Genomic DNA, 16,828 nt, shown 5'->3' with positions numbered 1-16,828 from the left:
CAACAAGTCAGTGTAGATTTCATAACAAGGTGGGCATGTTTTTCTAGAAAGTTATTTTGAATGCATCTTCTCCATTAAATATTTAATCGTCCCATCAGCATAAGGAAGCGTGTGGCATTGCCAGTGTCTGGAAAAAAAAAAAATCAATAAAGCTGTGTTGTGTGGTCAGAGTGGAGTTTGTTAAACACAAAATCAATAGCAAGACTCCAGGACTCAGGATGTCGTAATGTGTTGTTCATCTGTTGGGTGGAATTCCCTTCCCTGCCCTGTTCAGCCCCCATGCAAGCACACAAGAAGAAGAAGCAGAGAGGAAATTGTATTTTGTCATGTCTGTATTTTTGTCTCATTTTCACAAAACATGTACAGGGGAAGGAAAAGCCTTTCAATAGAACCTGAGGTATTTTTGCGTCAAGCAGCCTAAGGTATCAGGATTTTCTTTTAAAAACTCATCTAAATTCATCAGTGTTCTTAGATGCGTTGCTATTTACACAACATCATAATAATAATAATAATAATAATAATAATAATAATAATAATAATTCAATAACAACAATTTTAGCAAATGGGACAGCCTGCATCATCTTTGTTACATGTCATAAATAATTCTAACAACATTTCTTAAAAATATAGGGAGGAGGGTGAGGAGAGGAGAGGTTGCTTGAGCCTCGGTGGGAACATAGGAATCTATCTGAACTTACTGTAGCTGCAGCAGCACAAGGTCAAACGTCAGAGATCGGCAGAGAGAAAAGCTAATCAAGGGTCAAAGGAAAAATAAACACAGATTTACATTATAAATAAATAACCATCTCGCACCAGGAGAGCAAAGTTTCCATTTCTTTCACTTCAGGATATGAAGAGCCTCTTTTTTCCTTTCCATTTTGTTATGCTGTTTTTTTTTTAAATCAAAGCTTTGGGAAAATAAGAAATACGAAAAAAAAAAAAGACAGAGAGAAAGCGAGGGAGCTTTACGGACATGCATTGTGCTGATGTACCAGCAGCTGTGTACCCTGTGCTGGGCTTGGCTCACTGAAAGATCCCCTGAGAATGAACAAAAGGGTGTGTGTAGGGCCTATGCTTTACATGTGTGAATATAAGTTTAAGTGCATACAGTATGAGTGTGTGTGTTGGTTTCAACTTTGGTGGGACGCGCTATGATGATGACTGACGATGAACTGGTGCTGGCTCGGAGAGGACACTCTGTGCGAGTCTTTAAATCTCATACTTGTGAAGGAGCGTGTGTGTCAGTTTGCATATAGCTGTTGTTATGCAAGCCCTCATGAAACTGGCAGAAAATGTTTTACTGTATATGAGTGATCAGAGTTTGTGTGTGATTACTCTGTCTTCCTCTGCACGCAGTCAAAAAGAGAACAGTCTTTTGAGCCCTCAATTGTGATAGATTCATGAATTCACACTGCAGACAAGCCAAAACAGAGTCCCTGTTCTTGCAGATCTCGCTGGTAGGATGTCTGTACCATCCTCCTAACACCAAACAGAGGCTCTGTATCAAAACTCAACACTTGGCCTTCTGAGTGTCATGTTGCCAGGGTGTGAATGGAAATCAAAATTGTTCATCAGAAAGCAGAAAAGTGCATTTCAAAGTCATACATCACTCTCCCCAAAGAAGGAACAGCACATATTGCTTGCTTGAATTTGTTGAATGTGTGTATTTGTATGAGTGTGTGTTCATAAATACCATACAGCAAATAATAATAATAATAATAATTCAACAAAAGAAAAAAAAGAAATAAATCCACAAAACATTATATTATTTCTCATTACCAGAATGAACCAGTACAATAAATTAAAACTATAACTGAACAAAAAAAGTCCATTAGAAGTCCATTAAAATTGCTATATATATTCATATTGTATATATAGTATTTGTCTGTCTGTAGTCAGCCTTTCTGGTGCATGCTCAGTGGTGACCATAGGTGGTGACTGGGAGCAGTGGGAGGGGGGTTGGGAATTGAGGGGGCGGGGGGCACTATAAAGGAGCTGAAGGGCCATTAAAATGAACCCTCATCATCATCCCGAAACCTCAGTCCCATCACTCTGTTAACACTGGAAATAAGGGAGCTAAAGTCAGGAAACACACACTGTGCTTTAGGGGTCGGAGGGGGTTGGACGCTGCCCATCACGAAGAGTCCATGATTCAAAGTCTTTTCATCAACAAAACGCTGAGGATCCTTCATTGTTTGGACGCAGTACCACCTTTAGATTAAGTCCTTGGGATCTCTCTGCCTTGTGCTGTGGGTGGTGTGAGGAGATGGTGCTGTTACGGAGTCTGTTATCGCTGTTGATGTTGTAATGCAGAGTCTGTAGCAGGCGGAGCCACTGGGAAGTGGGGTGGGGTGGGGTGGGGGGGTTGCCGTGCGAGGTTCTGAGGCTTTCTGACACTGGGGTGAAGCTTTGGGAGGAAACATTGGGCTTGGTTCAAATCACAAGCTATACACCCACTGAAGCACACTACATTTGACCACAGGCAAGCAGTTTGTGTCCGAACTCTGTCAAAATAGGGGTATTCTATATAATAAGGATGCAACGTGTCACTTGCCCAGGGTCATTCCTTTTTTTTTTTTTTTAAATCTGTGACAGAACTCAGAAACATTAAAAGTTTCAGTACCTACAGTACAGTCAACCCCCTCCCCCTGTGCCAACACCCTCCCCTCAAACTTTTTCTTCAGATTTGTATGAGAGTTCAGGATGATTATGGTCTGCTAAGCACCACATCTCAGGCTCTTGTCTGTCCAGGTGCGAATGCTAGTTCGCTTGCTAACCTTTTCACATTAACTCTCTGCTTGTGTATCTATTTGTCCTTCTCTCAGTTGGAGTCTTTAACACTGTCTGTGAGGGGGGGGGGCACAAAAAACATATGCTCCTCCTCATATGTTCTCTTCTTGAACTCCCTCTAACCAGGTCCATTTTTGTCCCCAAGGGACAGCTCTGATCATGTGCATTATCTGTCAGGATACCTCAATTATCTCCATGCTCCCAGAGAAGCTCGACTGCTTCCCAATCTTCCCCAGTTCTTCTCGGGATCGTGTCTCAGAGATGCCCTCCTCAAACTCCATCTGACAGCTGCGCCGCTTGAACTGCTTCTCTGACGCAGGCCCGCTGTTGCTCGAGCTGTTGGACATGGACACTGTGGACGATGACGTGGAGTCCCGGTGGTCTCTCTGCATCTGTGGTGCTGAGGGCTTTTCCCTCTGGGATTTGTCTCGTAACCGAACGCCTTCACTGCATCCGAACGCCACATAAGCTGAGCTGCTCCCAAACCTTACAGACGACTCCTTTCCTCCTCCGTCCCCTCCCAGCTCCATCTCTCTCTCACCGCCCTCCTCTGCCCCAAAGTGCCAGGGGGCATCTGTGGTGGGGGTGACGGGAGTGACAGGAGTGGTGGCCTGGACAGTGTCTCTGTGTTTGGTCCACATGGCCCCACTGCCCACGGTGGGCAGGGAGGGTAGCGAGAGGAGCAGGGAGCCCTTTAGGTTCTCGTCTGTGCTGGGGCTCTTGTGGTCCAGCGACAAGCTGAGAGACTGTGGAGGTTGGTGTGGTTGGGAGTGGACTGGTGAACTGCCGGAGCTGTGCTTGGGTTTTCTCCTGGGTCTGGATGAAGAAGAACTGGACCGGTGGACTCCTTCACCTCCGCTGAGCCCCAAACCTCCGATGCTACCCCCACTGCCTGGTGAGGGGAATGGTGAATCAGAGGAGCTGGGGCTGTCTAGGACGGGAGATTGACAGACACCATTGGAGGTGCCTCTTCCGGGGCTGTCAAGCTTGCACAGCTTGGGGACGTCTTCAGAGTGTGTAGGTGCCAGGCTGGGGCAGTGGGGACTGTTGGGGGAGTAGACAGACTTAATGTCCAGGGAGAAGGAGCGTTTGAGCCTGTTAGTGTCCATGATCCTCTCTGCAGAGAGGTGAAGGCCATTGAAGCCTTGTTGGAGGGAGGTGGGTGACGGTAGCTTGGGTTCTGGTGGGATGTGTGGCTCGGCCATAGATGAGTCATAGTTGCTGTGGTGACCGTTCATCTCGAAGCCTGTGCTGTCTCCATTAACCTCTGAGTTTTGTTTAGTGTTGTTTTCAGACATCTTGTCATCAGAGGTTGAGGTTAAAGCTTGGAGTAATCGCAGGCCCTTCTCAAACTCCAGCAGCTGACCGAGGAAGTTGAAGTTGGGGGATATGGACGGTCTTCGGTCCTTTACAAACCTGTCAGGAGGGAAACAGTTGGAAAGTATTAGTCACAGAAAATCAGTTTTAAGGTAACTCTTGTAAAGGGTGTGATTACTATATGGGTGAATTCATGAGAAGCACTGAGGAATTTTTTAAGGGCAGAATTACCTCAGATGAACTAGGCGTAGGGTGTGAGCTATTTTACTGATGCACAATACATAATCCTGTGCCAGTGTTGTTCAGACAAGGCAAATCAAAGCCTTTTGTACACACTCTGTTCCCTAGCAGCCATCGAACAATTTCATTTCTCACGACTGGAGGGGTGGGGGTTGAGAAAATCGTCTAGCATTTCTCTCAACAGTGAGTTGCCTTTTTACTGGGGCTGACACCTTAGCTCAGCTGGTGGTGGATGGGAGGAGCAAGCGTACCTGTAGGCATCGTCTGATGACAAGCCCATTGTCTTCATGATGTATGCAATGGCGATGGTTGCTGAACGCGAGATTCCAGCCAGGCAGTGCACAATGACTCTGCAGTTTGACACCTTAGCTTTGTCTATTGGAGAGGGGGGGGACATGAACAGATATGAATACACACAACTACACACAAATGTGCACAACACTGCAGATCCCTGACAGGTCTCATCTTTAGCACAAAGTCTCTGGAGACAACCAGCACCTATTGAAAGCAAGCTGACATTTCCTGGAAGATTACAGAGAGGGTCATCTAAACGGATGTGTCATACCTGATGCTATTGTTATTTAAGCTGCACGTGAACGTTTATTAACTGTGACAATGTGCGGATGTGTTGTATTGAATATCATGGCATTCTTAACATATAACTTGAGATGAATTTACTTCCTTGTGAAGACACTTGCATCTGTGGCTATTGTGCTTTATACTGCTAATCTTCACCAACACATTATGTCTCATTTTAAAAAAATATTTTCTTTCTACTTACCTATGAATTCATTAGTTTTGTCCAGCCAGGGAAGCAGTTTCTCACAGTAGTTGTCATTTACTGGGATGCGCATGAAGTGGCTCTCGCTGATAAAGTCTGGCTTGGGGCAGGTGTTGCTGGCATTCAGCACATAGGTAATACCATTCTGAGCCATCAGATCCTGCAGAGGCAGAGATAAAAAGGGGTTTAAGGTCATGTTTTGTTGCCAGGTAACAATAACAAACCAGTTATCTTTCTGTAATGGTGGTGAATAAATGAAAAGACGCAAAACAATTCCTACCTTGTTGAGGACGTCCTTCTGTGAGCCCAGGTAGAGGTGTGGCAGGATGCGAGTGGGCCCTACATTAGCCACAGGCAAGCAGGGCTGGGACAAGCTCATAGGCAGAGCAGTGGCAGGCTTCCCCTCACACAGGCCAGGGAAACAGGAGGAGAAAGCAGCAAAGCCTCCTGCAGAGCAAGAAGAGAGGGAGAGAAATGGTTAGGGTGTGCTAATGGTTTTCCACAATGCAGTCACACAACATACTGGGAACTCTGCAAACGCTCCCATGAGCTCATCAAGAGCACTGGAGAAAAAAAAAAAACACTGTAACACCATTAGCAGAGCAGACAGACGCTCTATAGACTTTCAGAGGTGAATCTGGGCTACAATGTCTGGGTCCTGCTTAGTGCAACAGGAGCAAAAGAGAGGCTCTCTGAGCTTCTGTGTGAGAGTTAGGTTAAATGCTGGGCGGCCAGGAATGTGCGTGTCTGGCCCTTTAAGAGGCAGGCGGCTCCACTTTTGGCTTATGTGTATATGTGTGTGTGTGTGTGTGTGGCTCTGTTTCCTGCATGAGCTCATGTCCTGTAGCAGTGCATTGCGTCAGGCTGGGGGAATGAGAGAGGCCACAGGTGCAGGGCCAGGACAGAGGCCCAGTAACATCCCCCTGACAACCACACAGCGCACACACACGCACGCACACATGCATAGAACTGGATGTGCACACACACATAGTAACAAGATTATAAACCCCAAGAAGACACAATCTAACGACATGATCACATAATCTTGCAGGCAACATATGCTCAATATTTACTCTCACTGTCTAATATTCTCTGTTCACCCAACACATACACACACACAGACACACATCATATAACCACTGCTTGCTCCTAGTCCTGCACACACACCTCACCCCCACCTTCCCTTGATGGCCCCCACCCTGTAGTTATACAACCACTGTACTGCAGAGTAATGATGAGTGTGGGTATGTGTGTGTGTGTTGAGGGGAGGGTAATGACCTCGCTGAGGAGTGTAGAGAAGAGAGGGAAGTACTTCAAGGAAACCCTGAGCCCCAGAAAGGAGATTAGAGCCTAATCTAGGTTCATCCCTGCCTGACCCAATCTGAGGCGTAAGTGCGTGAAATCTCACACACACATACACACACACACACACACACAAACACGGTCACAGAGTGAGAGTGAGTGAGACATGACATCACTGTTCTAAAGTAGCACACACAGCACAGTGCAGGCAGGACATTGCCTTCCGTTGTAACACACACCCAGCTGCACTTCTCATGTAGCAAGGGCTGGCCAACATACACACAGAGCACAGTGTCAGCAGCAAGTGCTGTGTACTCAATGGATATGAGATCTAAGATAAATAATAAAAAGCTGCAAAAAAAAAGGGTTGTGCAAATGTTCTGAGGATAGCAGCTTTGGCATTTGGAGCTATTTCACAACACCATAGCTTCTGAGGCTGGGTGCATCCTCATGACCCAATGCTATTCTGGGTAGCACTGTCCCTTTAAGAGCAAAGTGAAGAAGGCCTGTCTGTTTCCAGCTATTAATGGCAACCAGTGGAGCAATGACATCAGCGCTCAACATGGGGGGTGGAGTGGAGGGAAAGCTAGATAGATAGATGCAGAAAGAGCGATCAGATAACTAACAAGACACAAGAGGGGAAGCTTAATGCAAAGAAGGGAGAGCGAGGGATCGCTGCTGTACTAGCATGACTCTATGAGCTAACCTTTTTGGCCTCTATAGTGTAGACTAAACAGACATTTGTAGTTCACAGTTTGGCTTTAGACGGCACTGGCACTGTAAATCTCCACCAGAGCCTCTTTCTAGTGATCCTTTGGGCGGTGCTACAGCGTCACTAATTGATAAAACAGAGGGAGGAAGGGTAGTTCTTTGAAGGGTTTCTTCCTGGTTTCTCTGTTCCCAAGCTGCTGCTGGTATGGAGCCTGTGTGCGCGCACACACACACACACACACACACACACACACACATATACACACACTTGCTAAGAAAATAAATGGTGCTACATATAGCCTCCACCACAGGCATATACTGTATCTGTGTGAGGAAGCGGTATGTTCCTGGAGACAGTTAAATCAACAGGAAAAGCCTCACGTCACTCTTCAACCATTTCCCTTTCTCTGGGAGGACATTGTTAGAGAGTTGTTGGAAGGACAGAAGACAGAACATTCCACAGCAGAGACAGTGCTTGTGTGTGTGCGTGTTAGACACTGAAGAGAAAGTGTATTTGTGTGTAAGAAGGGAAGTGAACACATGAATGAAAATACTCTTCTAAAAATATTCCTGCCGTTTAATCTCCTGTGCATCTGGATTAATAATTACAAACGTGATTACTGTAGCTGACCTCATCTCGTGTTGAATAAATAGTAAAAGGGCAGGAAGACTGGTGAGCCAGTGTGTGACTGGGAGAGTGAGTAAGGGGTTACGGGCATGAAGGGAGACTGAAGTCAGAGATAAGAAAGCGGGACTGAGTGTGCCTGCCTGCTTTTTAAGGGCTATTACATTACACTGACATTACGTCAACACAATTACAAACACCTTGTATGTAGTCAAAGCTTTACACAGCCAGCACTAATGGATGCTAGTCACACAGGAGATAGCATGTTATTGTCACCTCGTCACCTGACCCCACTCTACTTAAGGTTGCCATGATGATGAGGAAGGGCAGTGATGTTGATGACAGTTGGCTCATTGTGTCCCCGAGTGTTGTCAAGATGGAATAAAACACACACACACTGAGCGACCAAAGGGCACATGAACACACACTGACACACACACACACAACAGCAAGCACCAAATAACCCAAAGAGACATGGCCTCACATTCTCCAAAAGAAAATGATGACACATCCGTCCATTCCAATCTAAGCACACAAAGCGCACACATAAACACACTGTACATTCACACTGAGGTCACTGAAAATACCCTGTGACACACACCAGCCCAGCTGTCCATGAAGATGACATCAGAAAGTCAACTGGGAGAGATGAGTTCACCTTCAATGCAGCGTGATAATCAGCAGAGACGGACACGCGGCCACATTAAACTCAAGACGTAAACTTAACCGCTTGGAAAATGTCGCTTAACTTAAACAAGTTAAGGAGTACAAAGTTAAATCCTACGCTACAGTTCAATTTGAAAGTGAACAGACACATTTTGTGCACAAACAAAGGCTCCTGTGAGGAAAACCGTCACGCTGAAGTCACGATCTTGTGCCACACAGAAATACTATTCAAACTTTTATTTTTTGGGGGGAAACTAGAATGCCTTTTGCCCTGCACTATGTCATGTATCTTTAACTTCTGGAAAATGTACTTGGACAGGATGTGACTAACCCAATTCTGAACACATGCTCTTAAAAAAAAAAAAAAGAAAAAAAAAAGAAAAAAACAGTTGGGGTAGAAAGAAAACACACAACCAGGAAAGAGGGCACTGTGTCGCCAGCAGCAATGCTAGCCAGCAGTGACTTCCTTTTTCCGTTTTCCTCTGCCCACTTCATCACTTATGCAACTGCTTATTTTCCTCTCTCGCCCTGTCAAAACTGAGCACTCAGGCCTCCTTTGTGTGCTGGTGGCGAGCGGTGGTCTCTCTCTTCATCACTCACTTCCTTTAGCTAACTTAGTATTCACATTTGAGTGAAAAGTGTGTGTTTAGCAGAATATATCTGGATCAAATTCAGGCTTTTTTGAGCTGTGCTGCTCGGTAAATCGATGTAGATAGCTGGAAGATGAATGGAAGAGGAATCCCGGAGATATTGACCGGAAGGACAGAGACACACAACACCTGCCTGACTGTTATGGTTAATGGGAGCTCTGCTGTTACATCACTATTGCCTGCCTTGTCAATACAAACTCACCCCCCCTTCCCTCCCGCCTCTGTGTTTCAGTCTCTGTGTAGCTTTCAGTTGCCCTCTTTAACTCATCTGTTAATGGAGAGGACACAGACACACACACACACACACACACACACATACAAGGCAGACAAGCACACACAGACACACATGCACACACAACCCTCCAAAGCCTGGGGGCATTGATCTGCCTGAATGACTACCCCGCACCCCTCCATCCCTCCCTCCATTACCCTCCTCTGTGGTTCATATCAGGGGAGACATGACGCCATCCTCTGTGCCCCTCCAGCTGTCCCCTCCACTATGAGGGGACATTAGCATCTCAATGTGAAACACCCCCCCCCATGCACACACACACACACACACACACACAACCCACCCACCCATGTTCTAACATGACATCATTGCACACATGTCCTACTCAGCTCCACAAAGGCCGTACTGCAGCCTGGAGGAGCGATGGGGAGTGTGTCTTGTTTTAGGGGGCAGAGTGGGGCACGTCTGTCATAAATGTGTAAATTGTTGGGCCATAGATGAGCTAGTAGGATGAGGTCATCGCTCTTCACGGAGATTGATGACGGGCGGGAACAACTGTATGATTAACACGTCATCTTGGCTGATGGTTAAACTGTTTATTGTCCCTCTATCTTACTGGAGAGATAGCGGGAATATGTCACTTTGATCAGATGCTGTTTCAGCAGTACTGTGTTATATATTATATAGGACTATAAACACTCCTGTAGTTCAGCCTGCATTCACAAATCAATTTCAAAATAACCTGTGACAGACACAGTTCTAATTTTCGCCTGCTAATGGAAAATGTGTGATTTTTTTGCTAGCTTCCTAGCTACACCTCAAGTAGCGAAACCTGGCTGCTTAGAGATAAACTGTGCACGCACACGTACGCACACAAAACAGTGTGAAAAGTGGCAGGTGTGGAGAGCTGCTGTGCTGACTGCTTTGAACTGGCTCTCTGACAAGCCCTGATATGCATATAGCATCTGCATTGACATACAAACTTAACACTCATATTCTCATGCAGTTATGGCCCCAAGGATCAAAATAAAACACCAGCAAATTCAATGAATGAAAGGCTGAGTAGATATTTTGTGTAACATGCAGCGTGTTGGTGTATATGAAGGATCTTTCTGCAGCACCATTGCTCTGCATTGCCTCATCGCTCTGTGTGAAAAGGTGTTATGTTAAACACCTGCAGTGCACACTGCACACAATATTGATAACATAATCTCCACAAGACACCATTCTGCAGAGAGAGTGAGCAGGGGAGAGAGAGAAAAGCCAAGAGCAGAGAGAAAGAGAAAGAGCCTTTGTGATAGTTTTACATCTCAATGACCACAGGCTGAGAGAGCATGAACACTATGTCATACCGTGGGTCATGGCTCTCATTCTCCACCCCCCCAGCCCTCTTTCTCTCTCCTCTTTTTCCTCTTCATCGCTTCTCGTCTTCATGATGTCATCCTCTTAATCCTCCTTCTTCCTATTCTGTTTCTCTAAACACATTAACTGCGCAAGCAAAAAGGTGGGAAAACAATTAGTGGGTTCGGCTGGCTCCCTGCAATGTATTCTTTTAGCCTGCCGTGGCGGTAAATCTCACTATTGATCCAGTGTACGTCCTTAAAATTCACATCTATCTTTCATTTGCGACATGCCTGGACTGGAATACCCCAATACCTGAAAGCCCACTGAGCCTTTGTACTCATCTGCAGTGCACATCGTTATCAGGGGCTTTCCCCTCATTCACATCTTCTGCACCTGTATGCAACAATGGTGTGTTTTGTGGCCATATCCCCGGCAGGTATACTACCATGTGTTTACATCCTTAGAATCCACATTAAACCATCTCCCCATCTTCTATTTACGACAGCTCTGTAACCTCTGTTCACAAAGGCCTACATCCTCAGCATGTTACTCTCCAGAGAGGAATGTTCTCATACTACATACTAACTTGCCCCCACACACACACATACATGCATTACTTTCTCCTCCTCTGTGTCCAGGTGGATACACACCTCGCAGCTCTCTCCCCTCCTTCATTCGGCGGACCCTGATCTTCAGTCTCATGTCTGTGTCCTGCAGGTCCGGCCAAAAACAGTCCTCCGCTGGGGCAATCACCACATCCAGAGGCATCCCCCAGAACACACTCTTGTCTCACACGGCACACACACACACACACACACACAGATGGAAATGTTCTGGTGCTCCTTCCTTCAGGGATGGAGCGATCAATGCTCCCCCCTCACTCGCAAAAAATGTCAGAACAAACAAACAGAAGTTCTCCTTAAAGGGCTGACTGAGGTGAGCCCACCAGCCTGAGTGTACAAAAAAAATCCCAAGTTGGCAAAACTCCTGCTGGTGCCCAAGTCCACTCACTGGTCACGTCAGCTGTTCCAGTGTCCAGGCGGTGACCCTCTGAGAATTGACCCAGTCCAAGAAAAACTAGTCCAAAATGTCTATGGACACACTCCCCGAGTCCACCTATGGCAAAAATCCCATGCAATCACCACAAAAATTCCTAAAATGCTCCCATGTCAATATTTAGCAGTTCTGTGGTTTGGTGAAGAATGGTCGCCACAGAGAGAGTGAGAGGAAAAACAAAAGTGAGTAGCCTGTACTGCCTGTATGCAAACGCCAGCTGTAATCTGCCTGCAGCTGGTTTACAGAGCGTCTGTGTGTCTCTCTGAGCCCTCTCTCTGTCTCTGTGAGTCCACAGCCAGAAGAGCAGCCCACTATTGTTGTGCTGCTCCACTCTCCCTGTCTCTCATTCGCTCAGTCGCTGGCTTACACTCCTCCCTCTCCCTCTCCCTCCTCCCTTCCCTCCCTCCCTCTCTCTCTCTCTCTCTCTCTCTCTCTCTCTCTGCAAAGAGGATGACGGAGCTGCACTCTCTCCTCGAGCTCTGGGGGTGAATGAGCTCACTTGCCGTGAGCTCAGACTCTGCCCTCCCCCCTCCTCCTCTGCTACCTCCCTTGCACCCTCCCTTCTCTTGTGGAGCCAGCGCTCCGTCATAGCTAATGTCTAAGGCATGTAACCACATTCCTTACTCACCCAACAAATATGCGGCCACCTCGGGGGCCTAGCTGTGGAGCAGGGCTCTATCAGGGAAAGATGGAGGCTAAGACACGGCTATCGGGCTGTTTAACAGATACATACATACACACTGAAGCAAGACTGATTAGTTTTACGTATACAGCAGTAAAACACCTGGCTTATACAAAGAAACTAGTGGTGATGAGTATGACAATATGGTCCTTGATATGAACGATGATGTCTGCATGTATTCTGGGTTTGTGAACTTGACTGTTTCTAAACAATAATAAACACATTAGACACAGAATTATGCTTTTTAAATATGTTATCATATTACTGAATATCAAAAATGATTATCTGTTATCAGTCCACAAACTACAAATCATACGTCTTTCATAACGGTGTATATTATTATATTACATTATATCAGTGAGCAGAAGCTAAGTAGCTGCATTTGGTGGATTGCCTTAAATGTACTGCAGCCTCTAAGCACATCACACTTACTGCAGGGGTGGATTAAGACTGTGTCAGTGTGTTGAAAGCTGATCTGTCTCTGAAGGTGAGGGGAATGTGTGTGACTTCATCACGTTTCCTGTCCTGGTTCATGTCTAACGCGCCCGTGTTTGGACACTGTGTTCTGGTTGTTGAGGATGAAAAGGTAGACAGGAGAGGAGAGGAGAGAGAAAGAACGTGTAGCTGAAGAGAAGGGAGAGGAAAAAAAAAAGAAACAAAAGCAGACAAAAGTGGAAGGGAAGACTAGAGATGATGAGAAGACCAAACAAGCTCGTGGTTGGCAGCCATCATCCGTTTGACAGGCCACAGACTCCTGGTACTTTACTATGGAATGACAAACATGTAGGCCGCAAGTCCAGCTATGGAAACAAAGCTGCACTGGACTTAACATAACAGCTGGAGAGGACTGGATGGTAACTGAATGTTAACTAATTATCATGCAAGTGCAGCTGCTTTAAATACGTTCTAAAGACCAAAATGCAAAACTACCCCTGAAAACACAGGAGAATTTAAGTCGGTTTAAGTATTTGATACATTTTTATATGTTTAAAAAAAAAGTTGGTTGTTTTTTTGCTGCCATTTTATATAAATCAGCTACTTGTTAATAAAAAAGTATCTTTTATGTGTAGGGCCAGTCAAATGTCCTGTCTGACTGCCTGCTCAGTCTCAGGTTGAGACATCACGGTACACTGATTACATTCAAACCAGGTCAGATGGGCTTCAAGAAAATTAAGTCATCGCGCAGTGAGCCCTGCTCCAAAAAAAAAAAAAAAAAAAAAGCAAATAAGCTTATACAAGATGTCTAGTTAGGGGGGCCAGCTGCATGCTGACTGGCTGACCTCATCTCATCACTGTAGACCCCTGAATGATCACACACGGGTGAGAACAGCCTTACGTCACCCTCTGTTCAACTATGGGTCACTGAGAGAGGGAGCGAGAGGAAATGGGTCACTTCAGCGATGATGGGCTTTGTGAAAAATTCAGACCTTGGTTTTGGGACAGAGTCTCACTATGAGCAAACACACACACACACACACACACCAAAAAAATGTATTCCTTATCTGCAGCTGGTTGAAGCAGCAGGTGTGGCACTCCACATTGGTCAGCTGGGGTCACTACACTTCAAACACACACCGATCATCACCCCGGTTTGAATCCACACCTCGGGTTTGGTTGTTCTGTCACTGTGGCTCGAGGCCATAAAGCAACTTTGAAACACAGGACTTCCTAACACCTGCAAAGCCACAGTGGAGGCCAACAGCAACAAAACAAAGTAGCTGCTGGCTGATGTTTTAATGGTCAAACTCTTTTGAGCTCCTAAAGCAAATACCGTGCCCTTATTCACTTTATACCCCTCTCCTCCTCCTCTGGTCCTCAGCAGGGTAACAAGGCTCAGAATAGTAGGTGTGTTAATTAGAGGATTACAGCCAAGACGCTATAAATGACAGCCAGGCCTTTTTTATTGACTGCACATGTGTGCCCTGCTGTGACAGAAATAGGTGGGATGGTCACTCGGGGCATTCCCCCCTCCTCCTCTAACATCTCTTAGAGCGTGCTTTTATGGTAGAGGGCTTGTTACTGGGACAACGCACAGTTTATACACACACATATACACACACACATAGAGACCAGCAAAAACAGACAGGGAAAGAAGTCGGAGATGAGTATGAGATAGTGGTGTAAGACAGAAAGGGAGAAGGTGTGGAAAGGCCAAAGGGGCCTTGGAGACCAGAACAACATGGAACAGCCTCTCAGTGCAAGGTGTGCTGTAACTGGCGCTGGAGAACGAAGGCTGCTCATGTACGAGCAGTGAGTCGAGGATGTTTGGTCGATTAACAAGAGAAAGACTTTATATAAGACACTATTAATCTCTGCACCAGACAACCGTTGAGGAAACAAGGTGCCAAGATTACAGAGTATCTAGTTTTGTGTTTGTGAAGTTGTTATACAAGTATCATGAATGCAATTCTACTGTGTAGTGAAATAAAATAATAAAGTAATAAGTTGTTTAATAAGTTTGATGTGTTCTTGATCTGCAGTCTTCACTGTAAACACCTTTAAACTTAATGTTTACTTAATATGATACATTTTGTATATTATTAACTCAGTAATAACCCCCTTTTATTTAATGTCATATTTCATGTGATGATTTGTGAACAAATAAAGTTATTGACTTTTCCCCCACCTTATTAGATTTGAGAAGAAATTCCTGAAACAATGCTGACTCTATAAATAACACTGGTTACACTGATTATTTGTTTGGTTAAAAAAAATCTTAAAAGGTGACACTGTATTATTTTCCTAATTGCTTATTTGTTTGATTTAAATTGTCAATATAAAGCTGGATTAATATTCTGTCAAATGACTACTCATTTCTGCTCCAAAAGGTTTGCATATATTCATATAACGTCTTCTCACTTAAGCCACCAGCACAGATGACACATATACGGCTCTAAGATATAACCTATTTTCCCAGATCATGTCTAAAATAACCGATGTAAACAATAATTCCTAACTATATAGACATTTAGTATAAGTAAAATCTGCCAGGTAAGTTTGCACTGACATACAATAAATCAAATATTTTTAAATTAATACATTTCATCAGGGCCTGTCCCTACTTCCCTCCCTGGTGAGACAGGCAGCGACAGTCAGTGTCATCCTACACTGCAGATCATCTGTCAGGATATCACGGGAAAGAGAGACGTCATTCTCCGGATAGGGCAGGTTAGGGTGATGAAGACTGTGAGTTAATGCGTGTATGAGTTTATCTTTGTGTGTGTGTGTGTGTGTGTGTGTGTGTGTGTTGCAACCATTGGTGAGGAGGATGAGCAGGGTGCAAGGTGAGATGAATACAGAGAGGACACTGCTGCAGGGGTTAGGGTCCTGGTGGACAGTTATTTGCACCAATATGCGTAAACACAAGCATATGTGCCCGTGCACAAGTGTGTGTGTGTCTCTGTGCATGCATTGCGTATTGGCGTGTGTGTGTGTGTGTGTGTGTGTGTTGATAGTGCTGTTGTCAGGGGATCAGTAACAAGGCTGCTCTTGCAGTGATGTAATGCCTACAGGAGAACACAGCTGCCATGCCTGGGGGGTGAGGTAGTCACCAAGGGAGGGGGGGTGGGGGGTGGGGCAATCGAGTGGGGGAGGCGCTGGAGGAGAGGAAAAGGGGGGAGATTAGGTGGGTGGGGGTGCTGGAGGGGAGAGGGGAGTGTGTGAATCCATAGGGACATAGTTGCTGAAATGATGAGGTCATATCTCAAAGGGACATTAAAAAAACATGTTTATATTCCACAAATAAAGAAATAAAAAATACTGTTTATGATTTCAGTTATCAGTCACACTGATATCTGACAGATAGCCCAGGCAAGTATGAATATTCTCTCCTGATGCATGTGTCTTCCCCCCTACCTTTAGCAGAACTCCCTTCCTCCTCTTTCACCCCAATGTTCAGACAGATAACAGGAGCTCTGATAAGAGATGATAAGGTCAAAAAGAAAGGTTGAGGAGGTGAAGACAAGGAAGAAACCAGAGGAAGATGGAGGGAAGTGCTTCTTAGCTGTAAGGGTCGGGGGGTGTGTTGCACGTGGTTTAAGGCAGTGCTGGTGCACCGCTCGGTCATGTGCGTGTGCTCATGCGTGAGATCGTTTCATCTCTATCTGTGCAGCCTGGAGGGAGGCCTGCTCGCATCAGTCATGCAGCAGACCCCCTGCCCTCCAAACAACTTAACCCCCTGGAGGAGCTCAGCACTCGGGGCTACTGCACCAGTAAATCTGTCTCACTGGCAAGAAATTAGTTTACGCTCACAGAAATATATACACTCACTCAGGCACATATACAAAGACACACACGCACGCATACACACACACACACACACAAAGCAGAGAAGAGGGTAAGCTATCAAACACACCAAGGGGGGCTTTCAGGACCAGACGGGCCCTCATAAACCAGATGAACTACTTAAAAATCCCAGTTGGAGATGTTCAGT

At 45.5% G+C, this 16,828-nt stretch overlaps 1 protein-coding gene across 3 annotated transcripts in view; it reads right to left on the bottom strand.

Annotated features, from left to right (window-relative positions):
- Positions 1 to 314: 314 nt before the first annotated feature.
- The window catches only part of dusp8a (dual specificity phosphatase 8a), a 44,479-nt gene continuing 27,965 nt past the window's right edge, over positions 315 to 16,828 (bottom strand). For 2 of the 3 annotated variants that reach the window (XM_018664229.2, XM_018664230.2), the window contains exons 4-7: positions 5,409 to 5,575; positions 5,129 to 5,288; positions 4,599 to 4,722; positions 315 to 4,206 (exon numbers count right to left, since the gene is read on the bottom strand). In XM_018664229.2, the coding sequence (XP_018519745.1) occupies positions 2,964 to 4,206; positions 4,599 to 4,722; positions 5,129 to 5,288; positions 5,409 to 5,575 (1,694 nt within the window). In that variant the 3' untranslated portion in view covers positions 315 to 2,963. Of the gene's footprint in view, positions 4,207 to 4,598; positions 4,723 to 5,128; positions 5,289 to 5,408; positions 5,576 to 11,308; positions 12,105 to 16,828 lie in introns of those variants that run through there. The other variant, XM_018664232.2, reaches the window with a different exon arrangement.

This window comes from Lates calcarifer, linkage group LG10, assembly GCF_001640805.2.
Source record: "Lates calcarifer isolate ASB-BC8 linkage group LG10, TLL_Latcal_v3, whole genome shotgun sequence".
In the NCBI taxonomy this organism is placed as follows: Eukaryota; Metazoa; Chordata; class Actinopteri; family Centropomidae; genus Lates; species Lates calcarifer.
This window is presented reverse-complemented; position numbering and strand designations above follow the sequence as displayed.